At 36.4% G+C, this 22,288-nt stretch overlaps 1 protein-coding gene across 15 annotated transcripts in view; it reads right to left on the reverse strand.

Annotated features, from left to right (window-relative positions):
* Window positions 1-413: 413 nt before the first annotated feature.
* nfasca (neurofascin homolog (chicken) a) overlaps window positions 414-22,288 on the reverse strand; it is an 82,944-nt gene continuing 61,069 nt past the window's right edge. For 6 of the 15 annotated variants that reach the window (XM_084100683.1, XM_084100684.1, XM_084100686.1 and 3 more), the window contains 6 exons: window positions 21,106-21,384; window positions 18,842-18,961; window positions 14,826-14,975; window positions 11,740-11,868; window positions 11,058-11,127; window positions 414-4,658 (listed from right to left, as the gene is read on the reverse strand). In XM_084100683.1, the coding sequence (XP_083956809.1) occupies window positions 4,430-4,658; window positions 11,058-11,127; window positions 11,740-11,868; window positions 14,826-14,975; window positions 18,842-18,961; window positions 21,106-21,384 (977 nt within the window). In that variant the 3' untranslated portion in view covers window positions 414-4,429. Of the gene's footprint in view, window positions 4,659-7,748; window positions 7,767-8,982; window positions 10,949-11,057; window positions 11,128-11,739; window positions 11,869-14,825; window positions 14,976-18,841; window positions 18,962-21,105; window positions 21,385-22,288 lie in introns of those variants that run through there. The other 9 variants (XM_084100680.1, XM_084100678.1, XM_084100681.1 and 6 more) reach the window with 5 other exon arrangements.

The raw sequence follows: 22,288 nt of genomic DNA on the forward strand, positions 1-22,288 counted from the left end.
CACATAACATAAAAGTTTGTGTGTGTGTATATATATATATATATACACACCTTTATGTTAGATGCGATTAATCGCAGTTAATCGACTTGACAGCACTAATATATGATATATATTATATGAGTTTATTTGAATGTAATTACATTTTAACATTTTACATCAGTTCTAATTGTACAATTTTGTACTAATTTACAGTTTTGTAAGTCTGCATCCTATCTGCTACGTTAAGTCAAGTAAAAACTGGAATTTAAAAAGTATTGTCAAATTCAAACAGTGAAAAGTTTACACTTCCACTTTCCTCAGATATCATCCCATCTAAAGATTAAGTGATTCTAATGAATCAGTGGGAATGTATAAAGTTTCCAAAACCAAAAACAGTAGGTGTTCCTTCAGTAATCAGAGGCAAGGACAGATCAGAAGGTTGAGAAAATGACACAGCTTTACTATAAAGAAAGGCGTCTCGAGCAGATTAAGTTGCAGCATCTCGTCATACACGCATACATGGTGAACAATAATGATTGACCATTCCTATGGCCAGATTCACAGAACAAAAACACTGTTAACCTGCATGATAAGCAATTTAAAAAAGATGATCCGATGCACAAACGTCTAAAAATACAATAATAATCATATGTATGGGTTTGCTGTATTTAAAAATCAAGTGTGTCATGGGAACAGCGGTGGCATTTATCGTCCTCTTTGTTTTATGGATACTAGATTAAGCATGTTACCAGTTAATAACTACACAAATGATCTGACATAGGGAGAAAGACAGAATAAGCAATATACCAACAAATATATAATTGTATATATTTTATGAACATCACCAGTCCCCTACAACTCATGGACATGGGGAACAATCTGCAAAGACGATAAAAGTGCCTGCAGACGTTCAAGGCAAGGTTGGACAAAATAGGTTCAAGCTGACTTTGAATCGCCTTGATGTTAAACTGTGTCTAGTGAACACACCGCAACGTGTCGTCTAAAGAGTTATCTGTGCATGGAAGTCACTACTTGCTGGGACAAAAGCTGGTAGACTAGGCCTACTGTGCAGAAAACAACTGCGAAAGACAAACCAGGAGAGTATTGCTTTGAGGTATACTGGAGAGAACCCAATTCATTTCATTAACACGTATTTCTTTGCTGCGAAGGCATCGTATAGGACATCGCATCCCGATCAGGACGTTAAGACCTGATATTCAGCCCTGGGCCGAGTCACAGGTGAAAGGCATTATGGGAGCCTGTGGTGCAGTAATACATGAACAAGAAATGACAAACCATTTTCTCTTGCATAACACAATTCAAATGTTGCTTACAAAAAAGGTATCATCCTCAGTGCAGAATGCTACAATGGTACAACTCTACAGCATTTGCTATTTACATCGTTATTAACGGTGTCAGCCAGGCAAATTTGAGACCTAAATGCAATTAAAATTAGAAGACAAAATCTTAATCGAATACCCAAGGCCACTGGCTGAACCCAGTCCAAATCTGTGCATGGAGTCTTCCATTTTGGGATGCACCAAAAACCTTTTTTATTTTATTTATTATGAATCATTTACTTACTGTAACACGGTAAACCTGCTCAAAAAAAGTGATATTTACATGATGATCAAGGCCTTTTTTGAGAAAAATAAATACACAATATTTCCATTTTATGTTATGTAGAAATGACATTAAATAAAATCGAATATATTAACACAATAGCAGTGAAATGACATTAATACTAAAAAGAGCAGCACAATTAACAAATAAGACATACTCCCTTTAATGGTGACATCACATTTCATTATTTTACATCGCCACAAACATGATCCTTGATCTCTGAAGTATGTTTTCATCCTACATTACACAATGTGCTAAAATCACAGCTCAGACTCCAAATAGCTGTTGTGCAGTCAGCAATAAATTATTCATATATTAGTCCCTATTATTTTTTTTTAATAAATAAAATCAAGATAAATATGTCGAGGGGTCCAAAAGTTTGAGATCACTATAGTGGAAATGCATTAGCGCTGTTTTGATATTATCAGAAAAACATTTTCAGTTTTAGAATATCTTAATATTTGGTTTGTTTTTGCTTTTGCTTTAATTCCAGAATGAACTCAAGTTTGTGTAAAACCAGATGATCGTGTAAAACCATGCTCTGAACCTAGAAGCGGATCTTCTTTCTTTTAAAGAGTCACAAGAGACTCACTCAACATTTCAAATTGATTAATGTTTGCTTACTTAATTAAATCTTAAAGTCGGCATGAAAGTTGCGACCGTTAAAAGTTTGGAAACATTACTATTTTTAAGTATCTTATGCTCATCAAACCTGCATTTATTTGATCAAAAATACAGGAAAAAAAACAGTAATATTGTGAAATATTATTACAATTTAAAATAATGGTTTTCCATTTTAATATACTTTATTTCTATGATGCAAAGCTGAATTTTCAGCAATATTACTCCAGTCTTCAGTGTCACATGATCCTCCAGAAATCATTCTAATATATAAATATTCAGGAAAAATGTGTTAAATATTTATATTGTTAGAAAATATTTCTATTTTGAATAAATGCTGTTCTTTTTATTAATCAACGAATCCTGAAAAAAGTATCACAGGTTGCAAAAAATAAGCACAATTGTTTCCAACATTGATCAAATCAATTTCTGAAGGATCATGTGACACTGAAGACTGGAGTAATGATGCTGAAAATTCAGCTTTTCATCACAGAAATAAATTATATTTTAAAGTATATTAAAATAGAAAACCAATATTTAAAATTGTAATAATATCTCACAATATTTCTGTATTTTTTATCAAATAAAGCTTGATGAGCATAAGAGACTTCTTTCAAAAACATTAAAAATAGTAATGCTTCCAAACTTTTGACTGGTACTGTATATCCGACTGAAACGGCGTCTCAAAAAAAAAAAAAAAAAAAGGGTAGAGCAAGACTTGATTTTGTGATTGATTACAAAAAGGCACATGACTTAAAAAATTGTGCACAGATAAATCATTTATAATAAACACTGCTATATTCCATAAAAAATATGAATTTTGATTTCATGTTGACTATAACTACGTGAATGTTTACATTTTTCAAAATCTTAAAATGTTGTTCATTTCCAGGTGATTTTCAATGTGGCCTCAGACTTTTGAACCCTACTGTAAGTACATAATAGTGCAGAAGATAAATGAATGGGAGTAGTGTGAGAGCACAGATAGAGAAAGGAACTATCCACCGCGAGTGGCACTAGAATTACAGTGGCATGTCTTCAGGGCAGTGTCTCAGCCGCGAACGAACACTGGATCAACCCCAAACAATATGTACACTTCTCTTTACTGTACTCACTGCCTATGTCTATGTTGAGTTATTCATTTCGAGAAATCCTCAACTGACAAGCCACTGATGTATTGATGCACCCCAAATTTCTTTTAGACTCCTTGAATAAACTTATTCAGGCACCAGACTCATCACCAAGCTTATTAAAAAAAGAATGAAAAACAAATGTGATCAATTTCATCATCATTATTCTCTTTTAAGGACTATATAAAGCAAGTCTTATAAAAAAAAAATGAATATATCATTGTGTATTTAACTCTTCATATTACAACCTCTCCATTGTCCTTTGCGCTAAAATACTACCATGCTTCAAAATAATGTTTTTTCTTCATTTACATGTGATGCCATCTAACCTCTGCCTATAAATATTGGTGGCATTTTATAGTTGCAGCCAGTGAAAATATATTAACCGAGCAACAGCAAATGAAAGCATGATCAGTCCAGTGGCGTATATAAGAATATAGCCAGGACTAGATTTTTTTTTCTTTGCAAAAATCCACATTAAAAAGGAAACATGAGATTCTAACGTCCAATATTAACCCCAAAAGCATGATAATGATAATACATAGTGCATAGTTTTATAAAGCACAGTGAACCGTGCCAGCACTGTATACAGATTTCATGTTTTTGGACGCATCTGTCTGCGGTGAAAAAAAAAAAAAAGGATCATTCACTGCAGAAATATCAATATGATAAACGTATTTGCCGACGTTCTGCAGTCGAGTCGACACACAGTTGATATGTCACAGGTCTGGTGCTTGTATCTCCGTTTCTTTGATGCTAGCTACAATAGGAGGAGGAAGGGGCAGATTAAAGATTTCCAAAATAAAAAAGAAGAGCATAAGCCACACGAAAAGCTTGAAAGTCCGCCCCGTCGCCCTAAAGGCACACTAAAGTCTGTGTGGAGCATGGGGACGCCTCAAACAAAGGTTTCCGAACACCGGCTGGCTCCCCATCCCTTGCTCAGAAGGATCATGCACTCCAGTGCGTTGAATGTGAATACTCGTAATTCTCTCTCTCTCTCTATATATATATATTTATTTTTATGCGTGTAGTGGCACCCTCCGACCTGCTGGGGGCGCCGTGACCCTTTCGGAGTGCTATGCCAGAGAGTAGATGGCATTAACGGGTGATGTGGCTTCTGAGCTCTCGTTTCCTTCAGTCTCCTCTTTGTCCTTCTTAACTGTGTACTGCCCAATGAAGGAGCCGTCCTCGTTGAACTGGCCGTCCCCTCCTTCACCATAGTCCACGAGACTGTCATCGCTCTCTTTTACGTTCCCGTCCAGGGATGTCTGGCTGCCCTGCAATGGCTTGTTGTCTTCGTCGCTGCTGTAGGAAGAAAGAAAAAAAGAGTTAGAACATAACAAGGGATGACGGTTCGGCTGGTTAGCATAGACCGGTTAGCCCTGGTGGTAGATGTCATAACTACACCTTGACTTGACCTTTTTCAATAGGCAACTTTTCAAAAGTAGGCCTGTATTATGATAAAATGAAAAACAACCAACTCAAAAATCCTTTCATTTAGAGATGCACCGATGCATGGGCCAATTTGTTTTATCAATTTACAACCATCGGCATATCGGCTATAGCATGAAAAAGGGCGATTTAACAAACCGATGTTTTATTTAACAACTGCGTGAAGGCACTGAGCTGTATAATGTCCGTTGGATAATCCAGTGTTTTTCTCTGGGTAAAATAATTAAATACTTGCCAAAGCAAAATGAAATCTGTACAAAATACAGCAGGGCTCATCAACAAGGACCTTTTGGACTGTTGGACTATTGAACTGTGCAACACTGTCACTGTCCCGATCGGGCCAGTGCTGCATCTTCGCGAAAGTTTATCATTTGCATGTGGTTTTAAACCTAGCCTAAATATTCAAGCGCAAGAAGACACAAAAGAGAACTCAATTGTACTCACTGTGTGAGAAGTTCACACACATCCATAGCGCGCGAATACTGAACGGAGTTGTCTTTCACATCTTCTAATTAACACAAAATTATATCAAAACCATCTTGAACAGTATCCTTGCAAATATAGTCGGTTATGTCTTAAATGAATGTAATGAGCTCTTAAAGTGACAACAGCCTAATATTCCTGCTGCTCTGCTGTCTGCATTTTAATGTAAATCAAACAACAAAAAGACAAAAAAATAGTACAATTATAAATGTCTTTACTGTTCCTTTTGATCAATTTGATGTGTCCTTGATGACTAAAAGTTACTTCTTTTTACTGACCCCATAGTGTAGTATATCTCTCTCTCTATATTATAAGTACATAAATATTTACACATATTTATATATTATATTCATCCCATCACGTGGCATTTACTGCGCAGATGATTGGCTCAACAATGACTGCAGATCTGAGCAAAATAAAAATCATTGCTGTAAACGCTGTCAATAATGGGGGCTGTGAACCAAGAGCTCAGGATTTGTGAAATTCCCTCAAGGTTTTTGATGCTTGTGGCCATCTGAATAAAGAAGAAACGTAGCAAGGAATATTAAAACCTCAAAATCCTGTTTCCCAGATATGTGGCAACTAAATCTGACTGCTTGACAATTAGAATATAGGGATGCACGATATAACGGTCACCATATCGGTATCGGCCGATACATGTTCTTTTTTGATGTCATCTGCCAGATAAGAAAATTTGGCCAATATATTAAAGCTGATAAATAATGTATTTTTCCTTCAGCTGAGACACTTCAGATGTGCACTGTTCGCCATGATGGCTTTGAATTGCTTGAAATATGATTGGAATCACTTGGAAATTACAGTTAAGTGCAACATGCACAGCACAAGTCATATAGGCTACATAAAATTGTAATGAGAACATTATAATTGTGTGCTTGGATTTTAATGGTGAGACTTTTGTTTTTGTAATCAGGCTCTCAGAAATTATTTAAAATTTGGATTTAGGTTTATTGGCCGATATATCGGTTATCGGCTTTCAAATATAAAGAATTATCGGTTATCTGTATCGGACAAATTTTTCATATCGGTGCATCCCTATTAGAATATTTTATGGTTTGACTTTTTCTTCCATAATGATTCCAACTAGATCATCCTGAGAAAAACATTTAGCATCTCACTTTTGAGAAACCTCAAGGAGAAAAGAAAACACTCAAGGTAAAAGAACCAATTATGTATTACAAGACAAAGACAAACTCTCAGCTCTCTGTATTCTATAAATGATGTCATGGCTACAAATGATTCATTGCACTACATTATCACAGATCTTTTATCCCCTGTCCAGTGCATGCCTAAACACATGCGACTCATATATTAAAACAGACCTCTGCTGGGGGTAACAGTGTCATGCATTAAGAGCTGAGACCTACATCAACCGAGATGTACCAGGAAAACAGAAAACAACAAAGAAACACCAATCAGATCTTAAAAACCATTAATTTACCACAGAGGTCTTTAATTTCATGTAATATCCATGGACCTTGTTGTAAACTGTTTTACAGATGTGCTGTTAAATCAAAATATTGTAAATAAACTACTTTGTCCAAACACAAAACATGGTTTACAACCAGGCTCCATGATACTATCCATTTTCATAGGTCATAAAAATGCTTTTACCAACAGCATATATCCTCTCTATAAAAAAGAAGCATTGATTTTTCATAAAAAATGTTTAAGTAGTATGATATTACCAGATGACACGGTTCTGTGCATGCAGCATGACAACGGGAAAATCATGGTCGTTTAGTTATTTATCTTTAGATTCAATAGGGCGCATTCAGGATATCTTGCTTTGCCCAACCAAATACACTCTCTCTGCACTAGCAAGAGTTCAGGGAATAATGAGAATGGGTTTTTGATTTAATCGATCAGCCCTCACACTCACAGTTTCACCAGCTTTTCACCTCCAAGAGTGTAAAAAGAACACATATTTCACATTGTACATCACTTTTGACAGAATATGTGAAAACTGTAATGACATCATACAAAATTTGGCATGAATCAGGGATTTGAAGAGTATGTAGAAAACAAATGGATGAATTAACAATTAAATAGGACTATTAGTCAATGAATTACATGACATGCAGATTAATCAAATAATATATCTCTATATTTGTGGCCGTAAATATTATTTTTCTGTATTTTGCAAACATTTTTAATTGCACTAAATCAACAAATTAAATTGACAGCCCAATAAATAAAGTTAAAAAAATTAACTACTACAGTTGGGACACAAAATCATGAATTATGATGGATTGACAGGAAAATCATGGAAGAATATGAGTTAGTAAAAAAAATGATGCTTCTAATGTTTTCGTTCATGTATCAATACTAAAGGAGAAGGACATGTATTAATCGATTAAAATCAAAAACACAAGGCAAGAAATGCTTTAGTTCATGACTAAAGTCCAAATGCAGGTGAAATTAGTGCAGCTCTTTCCATACCTTTCCTTTTCAAGAGACCTTCATTGGACCAACAGGATGGAAAACACCCAAGAATAAAAAATGATTAAGAGAGAAAAAAATAATGAATAAAACAAAACATTTGTGTCATCAAAGAGGCACTTAAAAAGAAAAATAAGAGGAAAAAGAAAACGATGCAGTGAACATAATAATTATAAACAGCCTTTAGCAAATAATCTGTTGTTAGCTTTTGGTTCATTTTCTAGATGTGGCATCCCACTGAATGCAGATTACTGACAAAACCCAAGGGCTCTGATCTCCAGCAGACTCTCCTCTCAGACTGTAGGAAATGCATTATAAATTCTGAATAGACTCAATGTTTTAAATACATTTTGCTAGCCTTGCATGCAAATTTACATTCAACCGAGTTCCCTCTGAACAAAGCAGAATCATTTTCATGTTTCATGCATGTTTCTGTGCATCTGATCATGGTCACCCTGTCACTGAATAGTGTGTACTGCGCTTTCCATTTAACGACATTTCAAGGGTGTTAAACATTGAAGAAAGAACCTTGGTTCCCTTCTGACAAATTAATTTAACCTTGACATCGCAGCACTGGCTTTTAAAACATTAACTTTACAATAAAAACCAATGGATTGTGATTATTATTTTTATAATAAAGAGACAAAATTATTTTAAGAGGGAGTAAAATGCTTCAGTACTTGACATTTTATTTCAGGCCAAAGCTTTTAATACACATTCCAATTCACTCTCTGAGATGAACAGCTTTATATGAACCATTCAATAAGTGCACTGCTGTAAGTGTTGCAAGGTGACATGTCTTAACCAGGCACAATGTGACAAGTTTGATGTCCCTTAAAAGCGAAAATGCCGCAAGATATGGAAGCTAGTTTCCGGCATGGAGTAAAAAAAAAGAAGAAAAAAAAAAGAAGGAAATTGCAACTTTTTATCTCAGAATTATGAATTTTTTTCTTGCAATTGCAAGTTTGTATCTCACAATTCTTAGATTTTTTTTTCTCAGAATTGTGAGTTAATAAAATCAGTGTTTAATATATATAAACTTGAGTTTATCTCGCAATCCTGACTTTTGTCTCAGAACTGTGAGATATAAACTTGCAATTGTGAGTTATAAAGTCAGAAAGTGTGAAAAAAGGGATAAAAGTAATTATGATCTGCCTTTTTTCCCTGAATTGCATGTTTATATTAAGCAAGTCAGACTGTATAACTCACATTTTGACTCAATTTTGAGATATAAACTCGTTATTGTGAGTTATAAAGTCAGAAATGTGTGATAAAAAGTCACTAGTAACTTTTTCATTCCGTGGCAGAAACAAGCTTCCATAGCAAGATAACACACAATCACAGCCAATCCCAAAACATCCTGTCACTAGCCACACCTAGCTGAAAAACTAAGCTGCTAGCAGCTAGCTTTTAGCACTAGTTGCTTTATCACATCGTGTTTGGTTAGGACACGATGTATTAACTTAAAAAAAAATTCTGAATTACGTCCAAAATAGAGGGACCAAGGAGTTTAACACCTTTGAGGAGCTCAAACACTGATCAGACAGCAGCTTTAGTCCCTGTCCTGCCATCCACATGTAGGCTAACCAATGACATGCTCAGGCTGAGATGATGTGCTGAAACCAAATACCTGTTCTCGTTCCTTAACAACCCAGCCGCCAATTTGAAAGAGGAGGGGGAAGAAAAGGGTTCATCATTCACACGTTAGATGGAGAGAGAAGTTAGTACTGCCGCTGTGCAAGGCTTAGCATAACTTAGATCTTAGCATTACTAAGCTAATCAGTTAGATCGCTGGTCTCTGATCTCCTTAAAAAGAATTAGCTTTGAGAAAAGGCAAACCATTTAATATCACGTAACTAGCTGTTAGTTATGAAACTGCTGAGACATGAGTGGTTTTTTATTAAAAATGATATAGTCCAAAATGTTGGAGCATGTTTTTCAATTAGTGGTTTAGAGGATTACACTGAATCACCCTATAAATCCATACACTTCTACAGATATATCTGTATTCAGCTTTGGTGCAGTGTTGGAGAAGCTATGTTTAGCTTGCTAAGCTAATCAAGCTACTTTTTTCAAAAAGGAGCTAACAAAGGTTCAAAATCACTAACAAAAAGTAGCTAACTACAATGTTAAAGCTATTTATATTGTTATCCAAATGAAAAATATTAAGTTTGAAGTGTTGCTATACAGTACTTTCCAAACACTGCATAAGTAACATGACAATTATTAGCTTATCGAGCTTGAGATATTAGTTCTTCAGACATTTAATGTGTTTCCTGAAACCCTCACTGACACTTCCCTTTACTCTCTGTACCCAGGTTGTAATATCCACACCAACTTGACAGATGTAGGCTTATACAACAAAACCTTCAAAACAAACTAAGGATGACAGATAGAAAAATGTGTGCTTGTTTGTTAAGGATTCATACCGCCTTAAATACCAGCTGATCCAAACAAAAGCAATGAAGCGCCAATGTTGTTTTAGTTAACTAAATCTAAAACGATTAAATAGTTAAATAGTTTTCATTAATTTAAAATGCAGCTGAAATCAAATAAATATAAATTTTAAGCAATTAACTGAAATAAAATAAGTTAAAGTTCTAAAACTGAAATAAAGGAAAATAGAAATAGAAAAACATAAATTAAAAATAATGGTAAATAGAAATGAAAAAAATGTCAAAAGCATAACAAAGTTCCTAAAAATTAAAATATAAAAAATATAATCCAATTCAAAATAATATTAACAAATACTATAATAGTAGGCCTATATAAATAATACTAAAGTACAGTTGGATGTTGGTGTTTGTTGGGGCAGTGTGAACTCCTCTTCAGAGTAGCACACTGATTTTTTTCCTGCCACGCTGGGATAGCAGGGTGTGAAGTTATGAGATCTGTGTGGTTTAGAGAGTAGAGGTAGAACTGTACAGGAAGGACTCATTTATAGTATGTTGGTGTGGATGGTGATAAAAAGCACACTTTTCCTGAGAATCTGGTGCATTGGTTTTCAGCTGCTGGTCAGTGAACAGACACATTACACATCAGCAAGCTTATTTTCTGTTTAAGTAAAGCAAAAGCCTCATCAACAAATGTTCTGGGGGTGTTTATGTAATAATGTTATTTGGGTTTAAGTGGTTAGTTGTTATAATTGTTTAAAATGAGAGACATTTTCCCCTCTGCAGGGTGAGAGCTATGTTCAGGACCTGTAACATGTAAAACAAAGTGTTTCATCAACAGGTTCAACATTACAAATAGCAGAACCTGAATAGACGTTTATCTTTATGGTAAAAGTGATAGAAAGTGAAAACTTACTGATAGTCAAATGATCCATCTTGGTCTTTATGGTCAACAGGATCTAAGGGGAGGTCTTTCTTCTCTCTCACTGATAAAAACAAAAACAGCAATACATAAAAACCAACAGTAGATAGATCATTTACATAGCCGGTAACACTTTACAATAAGGTTTCATTTGTTGACATTAGTTAATGTATTAACTAACATGAACTAACAATGAGCAGTACCATTTGTTACAGTATTTAGTAATCTGTTAATGTTAGTTAATAAAAATACAGTCCTTCATGTTAGTTCACATTGCGTTAACTAATGTAAACAAATAGAGCTTTTGATTTTAATAATGTATTAGTAAACGTTGAAATTAACATGGACTAAGATTAATAAATACTGTAGAATTATTGTTAATTCATAGTTCATGTTAGCTAAAGTAATGTTAACTAATGAAACTTTATTGTAAAGTGTTACCATGTAGCATATACTTATATTGTGGTTAAAAATAATTAATGTGAACAGAAATGCACATAGTTTACAAAAACAAGAACAACATAATTATTTGATGGTTCTATTTTGAGTTTCTGATCATCATCCAAAATAAAATAAAATAAATAAATAACGCACCCACCAACCAACCCTGGTTTAATACATTACAATGGTTTGTGGAAAGTGATCACACATGTGTTGTGTATTTGCTGGATTTTACCTGGGTATTTTCCTCCACGACTCCTCTTGATGAAACAAACAATGAGCAGAATGAGAACCAATAAAGCGACGGCACACATCAGCCCAATGAACCAGCCCTGAGTAGCGATGTCTTCCTGCTCCTTGTAGGCTGTTAGAAAGCAAACACAGAGGAGGGGAGAAGAAAAAGAGGTACAGAAGAAAATGTTTAAGTTTTGTAACATTATGCCCATAAGCAAGAAAGGCAGAAATCAACTCTCACAGATCATCTTACACATTAAGAACCTTGTTCTCTTCCTATATGATTTATCGAGTCAGGAGAAAAGCTGAACACAGTAACACCAAATGGAGACCCTAATAAATCTCACTGACTTTCAGCAACATGGTAGGAGTCAGTTGACAGCCATTCTTTATCAAAAACACATTAGCGGTGAGTGGATCTGGATTTGAATTACCCATCCTGATAATAACATCAGAGCACAGGAGGCTCTCTCCATAAAGAGTTATCTGATGAAAACGGAAACCCAGCAAAGCCAGCAGCTTGGTTAAACCACATCATCAAATACTCTCCTTTTCAAAAACCACTCTTTTTAAAATCTGCATCTTGTGAAACATTATAGAGAGTGATTATAGAGGGTGGACTAACTGCATGTGTTTTTCCTGTTCTCTATTGGAAGGTTTTTCGATATACACTACCGTTCAAAAGTTTGGGGTTGGGAAGATTTCCAAGGCTGCACTTATTTGATCAAAAATACAGTAAAGATTGTATTATTGTGAAGTATTAATACAATTAAAATGATCGGTTTTCTATTTTAATATATATTAAATATTTTTATTATTTCTTTTTGTGATGGCAAAGCTGAATTTTCAGCATCAGAGTCACATGATCCTTCAGAAATCATTCTAATTGCTGATTTGGTGCTCAAGAAACATGTATTATAATTATCAATGTTGAAAACCGTAATGCTTAATATTTTTGTGGAAACCATCATTTTTAATGATTCTTTAATGAATACAAAGTACAAAAGAGCAGCATTTATTTGAATTAGACATATCTAGTAACATTATAAATATCTTTACTGTCACTTTTGATCAATTTTATTCCTCTTTCCGGAAAGAAATTATTAAATTCTCTCTCTCTCTCAAAAAAAAATCATTCTGACCCCAAACTTTTGAACTATAGCGTACCCTATACCATCTTCTCAAAAACTTCCTTTTAAAACCAAAGGCATTAATATAGAGTGCAATATAATATAATATATAAAAAAACAACTAAAATGGCCTGATAATAGTGCCATTTTTTGTGTGGAAAACCACAGAGGGATCTAACAGTGAGAGGAACAAACAATAAAGCTGATGGATTATTATGAGCTCAATCTCCTATATCCGAAAAACACAGAGCAAACATCCCTCCTAAAATGATATTTACACGGCTCAAGGATCCTTATCATCATGATGATCAATATCTTATTGAGCGTGATCTTACAGAAAATGCTGAGAGATTTCGTCTGGCTCACACCACCTGAGGCACATATGCATCCTGCTGGAAAAATACATTTGCTAGTACACCTGAAGCTTCGAAAAAATAATCTGCAAAGATAAACTCACAAAATAACTTACCGAACATTAACTATGTTGATAACATTTAGGTCTCTATCATACACCCGACGCAATGCGGCGCCAGGCGCGACGCAAGTGTTTTTTGCTAGTTTCAGCTTGACGCAGTTATCATTTTCACGTCCTGTGCCACGTTGTTTAAATAGCAAATGCATTTGCGCCTATTTGTGCGCCCATGGGCGTGCTGGTCTGAAAACGAGGTGTGTTCGGGCGCATTGTTGGTGCGTTGCTATTTTGAGGCAACTGAAATTACTGAGCCATTGACCAACTAAAACCTGTTCTAAAGTCAATGGCGCAATATTTTTTTATAGTTATTTAAAGAGCGCGTTAGTAATGTGCGCCTATAGGCGGGTCCACAACGCGCATACACTTTGTCCTGGAGATGGTCTGCTCGCGTGCTTTAACCCCGCGCACGAGCAGATCCGTTTCCTTGCTAGAGAAGCGTTCAGTTTTTTCCGCTTGCAAATTCCGCCATGTAAATAGCGAATCCGCCATGGCGCGAGCGCAACTGGCTTTTGAATGGAATGGGAGATGAGACACTGATTGGTTTATTGCACGTTACACCCAAAAACACCCATTACTCATTAATAGAATAGAGACAACCCTTTTAGGCCGGTGACACACTGGATGCGTGGCGTGTCCGTTTTTATTTCGGCTCCCATGTTAACAGGTTAGAGCTTGCACACTGCGTGCGTGACACGCGCGGCTCGAGCCGCGCGGAAAACGCGTGCATGCTAGAAATAGAACCGACGCCTATTTTTCACGCGACACGCAAGCGTGGAAGCGTTTCCAGGCAAAATTGAATAGGAAAAGATGTTTATATGACATTTTGACACGAATACATATTAATAAATGTAATTTTGATGTTTGAAAGTGTCTAGGGTTTGACATAAATGCAAATATAAATGCAATTTAAAAAAATATTATCGATTTTCAAATACTGCACCTGTCAATACAGAACGAAATATTCTATAGTCTATATTGCCGTCAACACTGCCGACGTTGTCTTTGCTGCTATATATTTATGTTTAACATGAAGTATAGGCCTTCCACAACTCTCTCCCCATGTCACCAATATGTCACCTAGCAGCAGCAGCGCCGCGTCAGACACGCTTCTGGTGTGCAAAGACATGGAAAACGCGACGCAGCCGCCACGCAGCTGACACGCAACAGAAACGCCACGCTCACGCCACGCATCCAGTGTGTCACCGGCCTTAGACCATGCGTTGGGCGCGCCAACCATTTTTCCTGTTGTTAAACTAGCAAAAGTGGATTCTAAGTACGCTTGCGCCGTGCGCTTTAGACCTTGCACTTAGATCATTAAAACAGGGCCCTTACACTTTACCCATGCCCTTCTTGTGCTTTACAAGTTACCAGTTACAGTGACCCATTGGTAAACATGACAAAATACAGTTTGTTGTAGTTTTATCTACTTCAGAAGGTAACATGTTGAAGCCTTTCTTCCTCCCTTGTGTCTTGGCTACCCCTCACCTCTGCCTGTCTCGAACATGACAAAGTCGCTGCTGATGGAGTGGTGCTCATGGGAATACACCCGCAACCGATACTTGGCCCCGGCCACCAGCCCAGCCAGCTTAATGAAAGGCTGCTGGTTTACTTGTATGCTTTTCATCGACCCATTACCTTCAAGGAGAGACACAAGAGAGGTGTCCATCAAACCGAGCCCATCAAGCTTAACTCGCCAAAATTAAGCACACAACACTGGCCTCTTCCACAAGATAGCAGGTCATGTTCGTTAACTGAGGAAATGTGCTGCATCCCTCCCACTCTTAAGAGAGAATGTATAAAAATAATACTTTAAAGGAACATGCCGACTTTTTGGGACTTTAGCTTATTCACCGTATCCCCCAGAGTTAGATAAGTCCATACATACCCTTTTCATTTCCGTGCGTGCTGTAACTCTGTCTGACGCACCCCCCGCTAGCCTAGCTTAGCACAAAGACTGGAGGTAAACGGCTCCAGCTAGCATACTGCTCCCAATAAGTGACAAAATAACGCCAACATTTTCCTATTTACATGTTGTGATTTGTATAGTCACAGCGTGTACAAATAACAAGGTCAAATGAGACACAGACATCTAACCGTACACATAGTGGGAACTATATTCTCAGAAGGCGAAGCACTGCTACTTCTGCGGAGTGATTTACTCCAACTCTGAGCGAACTCTCTGCTCCTCACCACGGGGCTTCTCAGGTGCTGCGAGCAAATCACTCCGCCCAAGTAGCAGTGCTTCGCCTTCTGAGAATATAGTTCCCAGTATGTGTACGGTTAGAAGATGGCTGTGTCTCATTTGACCTTGTTATTTGTACACGCTGTGACTATACAAATCACAACATGTAAATAGGAAAATGTTGGCGTTATTTTGTCACTTATTGGGAGCAGTATGCTAGCTGGAGCCGTTTACCTCCAGTCTTTGTGCTAAGCTAGGCTAGCGGTGGGTGTGTCAGACAGAGTTACGGCACGCACGGAGATAAAAAGGATATGTATGGACTCATCTTACTCTGGGAGATACGGTGAATAAGCTAAAGCCCCAAAAAGTCGACGTGTTCCTTTAAGCATCCTGGGAGCAAAAATACTGGAATATCTTGGCTCAGCACACATCAAAGTCTGGCACTGGTGTATTAGGGGCATCATTTGCTTTAGTGATGCCTGTTAAAAGCTTTGATGTGAAGTTACCGCTTAATATCTCACAGTGGATTTGCTATAATGAACTCCGGTCTAGAGTGGAGGCTGGAGGGAGATGCACCTTGTCTCAATTATCTATATAGACCTCATCTCATCTCTGAGGAAGCTGAGAAGTGGAGGGACAAATCCCAATGGAATTGTCAAGAGGTGGATGTGATGTTCCAATGAGATTCCACGATGTTCATAAGGAACCATCAGGCACTGTGTAACTCATGGGTTGGCATGAGTTTGATGCAAAACCCTGCATATCCAAAATGTGGCCATATACAACAGCCTTTGAAGCAAGCAGCCATTGGATTATATCTGCATAGCAAAATTCAATTATAGTGTCTGAAAGTGCAGTGCAAGATCTACTAGCTGGAAAGAAAGTACTTATCCATTTTAGACAATTCCTATCTACTCATCCATAATAAAAAAGAAAAAAAACTTTTAGTCATTTGTTTTGTAGCTTTATCTTTCATTTCAATGCTTGCAAAGCTGTGTGTATTACACCAACATTCTGGTTAGGGTTTGCTCTGCAATTAATGTAAAACTATGTTTTATAGAAACAGTACATACTGAATTTTGACTGGCCAACTTGCATATATTTAGCCATGAAAAGCTGCCAAAAACAGCAAAACAGCTCTGAAACAGAATTGAATTTAAGCTAAGCAAAAGAATTTGAATTTACACTAGGGATACAGTTAACAATTCTGACTAATAACAATATGAAAATAATTATGTTTAATTATGTTATGGCCAATAATCTATAAATGGCCAACATTAAAACTGTATACCGTTTTGTCTTTTTTTTGTCTACCATTTTAGGCATCACAACATTATGATTTCAGTATGAAAAATGAATATTTATTCTGAGATAATGCTTAAGATGACATTTAACATTTAAATTAGTGTTTTTAAAAATCAAAATAGCATTAGATGATGATAAATTCTAATCTAATTGTAAAAATAGAAAATTCAGAATGCACAATTAAATATCCAATACTGACCATTACCAATAGATAAGAAAGGGTATGTGGTACTATTATATCATGCATCCTTATTTGTAGCCTTGCAAGAACTCATATTTCCTTCAAATGTTTATGTAGTTCTTCAATAGCTTGATAAAGGTGCCGATTGTCTTTCAAAACCAAGTTATTCCCTAACTTTGTAAAAGAAGCTACGTGGATTTAAATTATATTTATTCCCATATTACATGCACAAAATTGGCTGATAACTCTTCAATGTCACGATGTCCTGCTTTGAGATCAACAAAACATCTCATATGGGCTGAGAAGCTGCTACAGCTTGTCTCAGACTTTAAGACATCATCAGACACCATGCCTCACACTGACTGCATGCAGCTGCCACAATCTTGCCAGGACATGGTGAGACGATGAGAAAGAGGAAGAAAGAAGAGGGAGTGTTATATAATGGTATGGTGAGTCTACATGGGAAGCACGTTTGGAGAATGTGTGTGCTTTGGTCCTGGTGTAATTTAATCCCATAATAATGCAGTATTCCTTGGTGTAAATAAATGAGTCCTCTTGGATGAAACCCAGATTGCTTCAGTTACATTTACACCTGCTGGGTGGGGTATTGCACCAGCACGTACTGCACAACATGTTTCAAGGTTAAATATGTAACTCTGACTCTCCCCCTGAGGAGACCTTAGGTTGGAAACATTAACGTCATCTCTGAAACCTTTCCACCAAAGATAAAAAAGAGGCAATCAATCAGATATGGCAGGCTTGCTGGCATAATCATGAGATGGGGCAATGGTGGCCAATATGAACAATAAGCCAAGCAGTTTTGGGCAGCCAGACAACAAGCGCTGCTGGGATGCCAATGGTTGAGGTAAGGGTGGAAATGAGCAATCACATCTGATGATCCAAACAGATAGCTCAAGGACGAAAGAGCAAGCGAGAGAGAGAGCAAGAAAATGAGTGAGAGAGAGAGAGACTTTTGTAGAGGAATATACACTAGTCAAACACTAGTTACGTATTGCATGTCTCTTTCCGGCTTAAACATGCACAGGCACAACAGAACAGTGATGTAGTGAAAATTAAAACGGCCCAAGAGAGTATAGGGACTGAATAAAAAAATATTTGTCTTGGGTTTTTTTCTCTAACTATATTGACATTTTTTTTCCTTTTATTTAAGCATAAATCAAATAACTTTACACCTAATTTAAAAAAAAGAAAGATTTTTACTGGTAAAAAAAGACATAACTGCTAAAATATTGCAGTGATAATAAGAGTGGACTGCAGGGTGCCACAAAGTCACCAGTTTACGGACCAAAACTCTCTGTGGCCCAATTAGAGTCAAATAAACAGGTCTTGGTTGTCTCTTTTTAAGTCTCAGGGCATCTCTCCCCCTCATAGATTTAGTCAAATCTCTCCCTGTTCTTAGCCACCAGAGAGAAAAAGAGCTTTCTAAAGGGAACATGCATGACTGCTGATGACACAAAGCAGGATGCAGTATTGCACACATGATATTATTCAGTAACATGTTGGAGGACTGCTTCAGTTTGGTGTTAAAACACATTTTAAGTTAACAAGCTACACAAGTACTGTGGGAAAAGAACATTACAGAGATTCACAGCAAGAAAGATATCATAAATGTTGAACAATTCAAATAACATTTACAATACCTCCCTTTCAAATAAACCTGAGCTCCCTGTAATGTTTATTGTGATGTTCTGTAAATTTGCCATAAAATGAGGCCCAATTAAACATTATAAGACGATGATTTGGGTCACCAGTAGGCTCAATAAAATCTAGCGTTCCCTTTATAAGCTCTCGGTAGGTGTATCTGGCTCTTACTGTCCAATGTGTACTCTAGCACAAACTTGCTGCTGTCAACGGAGAAGTTGTGCTTCCAGCTGACGTTAGCATAGTCATTGTTAGCATCCACGGTCAGATTCCAGATCTTTACATTCGGGGCTATGCAGAACAGGTAGGAGAGGAGTACACTTAGATATTTTGTGATACAGACACTGGTTAGCTTATGCTTAATCTTAAAGACCCCATGAAACCTAAATTAGACTTTTTTTTAAATCTTTTTCTTAATGTTGATAACTTAGCTTTGAGGTCATCTACTGTGTATGCAAGTATAGTTGACTAAACATTTAGCAGATACAGTATATACACATTTAAAGTGTACAGACTTTCTCGATCCTCTGAGAAAAAAAAAGACTAAAAATATGGTTATCATCCTGAACATTGGGCATATTAAAAAAAATTAAAACTTGGACTTCCAATGTCTATTATCAATAGAGTAGCGATGCATAAAGTACCACGTACTAACTACGTTTTTTTTATGGTACAGTAAATACAGCAAATTGGCGTGTTCAAAATATTAAAATACTTGAATTTGATGCAAAATCCGGGTGGGGTAATATTTTGTCCCTCACACGAAATTCCACATCGTGCGGATTCCTATTGAGAGGATTGCATTTCACAGAACAAAGGCAAATGTGACCTAACACTTACGGCCCCGATATACTTCAAGGGAAATTGAAGAACGAACTGTTGGTACGTTCCTATTGAAAAATAAATATATCAAAATGCATTTAAAATACATTAATTTTATGCTATGTATACTAAAAATACAAAAAAACTTAATATAAATACCCTACAATTGTACTTTTGGTATACTAAACTGATATACTTAAAGTCTGCTAAATTGGAACATCTAATTTTGTACTAAATGTACTTTAGTTATCCGAAAATAGTGCTGAGGTACAGTATAACTAAATATATACTTAAGTATATTTGATGTGGAACTATTGCAAGTATACTTTAGGTACACTTTAAATGTCTTGCATTTAAAGACTGATAATATACAGTGATCATCCTATCCTTACTAATAGTGATATTAAACACATTTTAGGCTTAATATTAAGAAATGTGCATTGTACAATAAAGAAGTGCTCCAAATAAAGCTTAATCATACTTAGTATAAAATAAATGTATTTTAAATACATTTTGGTATAGTTTTTTTTTTCACTAGGGGTCGAAGAAAATAGTTTGGAGTTTGTTTCAACAGTTCAAAACTTTCTGGAAAAGTTTACACCGACTGGTAAACAACTTCGAACTTCGGTTGGTTCATGGAGATGGCATAATACTAATAATAGTGTGTTCTAAGGTTCCACCTTCTCATTCATTCCTTCACCGGAGAGCTGCTTTAGTTGGAATTGACGTTTTAATTATAATTGAAATTCTGATTCCTGAAACAGAAGAACTCTGAAACACTTTAGATGTTTCTTCAATTTATCACTTAAGCTGCTTTGAAGCAATCTGTATTCTATAAAGCACTATATATAACTTTTTTTTAACTTTTCTCAAAACCGTCATTTTTTGTTGTGTTTTCGCTGTAGCGCGCAGCTGTCAGGGTTCTGTCACTTCGATCTGGTTTATTCTTGGTTTGGTGGCAGAGTTTTGTGTTTTTTATTGGCAGCGTTTTTTCGCCTCTTCCCTTCACCCACACCTTACAGAGGCACATATTTGAATATCTATCTAAACACCGCTTCCAGCAGCGTGGGTGGTGTCAGAAGGTTCAAAACAGTATATCGTTGCTCAGCCATTTCAAACTTCTTTTTACCCCTGAGTGCAGAATGAAAAAGAACTTTGCCTTGAGTATATCGGGCTTTTATATAAATAAATAAGTATAGCTATATCCCACCTAAATTTGCTGTAAATTACTGTCACTAAATACCTCACACAGCAAAGAAAACTTTCATGGGGTCTTTAAAACAGCTGAATACCTTAGCTAGAAAACGTTATTTGCTAATACGTGTGATATGATTTTACTAAGTATCTCATAGTTTAGTGATCAACATCATGCATTTAATCTAATGCAACTAGACTATTTGTAAAGCAAATGTCAATACTAATTCTGAGTAATCTGAGTGTTGTGTGTCTGTGAGAGCACAGGGTGAACATCAATCATGCCCCTGTCCTAAATGGTCTGCTAACTGAGTCAAACATACATAATACATGTCATCTAAACAAGAGGACACACTAATTTCATCTACTTTGTCTGTACTGTGGGCTTTTCCAATGCACATTGTGTCATTATCAGATACCCAGCATTTTCCAATCCACTGTTTTAGGAGACATGGGCCGAACAGGAAGAAGTGTGGTGGAAGCTGTTGTAGTGGTGGTAGTAGTTGTAGTAGTTGTGGTTGTAGTAGTAGTAGTTGTAGTGGTAGTAGTGGTGGAAGTGGTAGTAGGTTTGGGCGGAGCAGCAGTTGTAGGGGCTGGTGTGGCTGGTTCTGGGGTAAGTATTGCTGGGATTGGATCAGTGGAGAGGGGAGGGGGAGGAGGAGGAGTTTCGAACATCAAGGCATCTGTAAAGTTAACGGCTGAGAGGAAGAACAGAGAGAGACGTTATGTGGAGGTTCCAGGGTTCAGCACAAGAAAGACAAAGAGATGTGAGAAAAGACAAACAAGAATGAGTTAATTAAATGGAATTCCCACAATTCCCTTTTCCAAAACAAATTTTGTGAAAGAGAGGCTATGTTCCGAATGGAATACTGGCATACTGCTTACTTCATTCAGTATGATTTATTGTATTCTACCAGCTATTAGTATTATCTACTGTAATTTGAACTCTGTGAAAACACACACACACACACACACACAAGTATACACATGTATTTTGGTCAAATAAATGCAGCCGTGGCGAGCAAAAAACATTTGAAAAAACGTACCATCCCCAAACGTTTGAAGGGTAGTGTTTATAGTATCTATGTACAAAAATATCTAAGAATTACTAGAGGTATTCCAGTGAAAATAGTATATGTGGCATAATAGTATGCTATTCTGAACATAGCCAGTATCAAAAAATGTTGGTCATGGCAGACATCTAAATACCATGCTCATGTATAACCAGACATGATGTCATGCCTCAAAGAATATTAGCATCTTTAAGACACCATTATTTTGTAATGCTTACATTGATTGTATAGCTTGTAGTGCATTCTCAAATATTAGCTTGTAGTACATATACAGAAATGGTGCAACAACTTTGTGATATTTGTGAGCATGAATGTCGGCACGTCATGCCGCTGAGAAATACTGCAGAGGTTGCACAGAGGGTATCTAAAAATTGATTGTTGTGCACCACCAAGGGGAAATATAGCGTCACTACAAACTGCAAAATGCTGCAGTATTCTCAGATCTTGGCATTTTGAAACTATGAAATATAAAATCATATCTGCTAGGACTTATACATATTAACTTGCAGTGCTGTCAGCACATTACACC

The sequence above is a fragment of the Abramis brama genome, assembly GCF_963993115.1.
Source record: "Abramis brama genome assembly, chromosome: 23".
Taxonomy (NCBI): Eukaryota; Metazoa; Chordata; class Actinopteri; order Cypriniformes; family Leuciscidae; genus Abramis; species Abramis brama.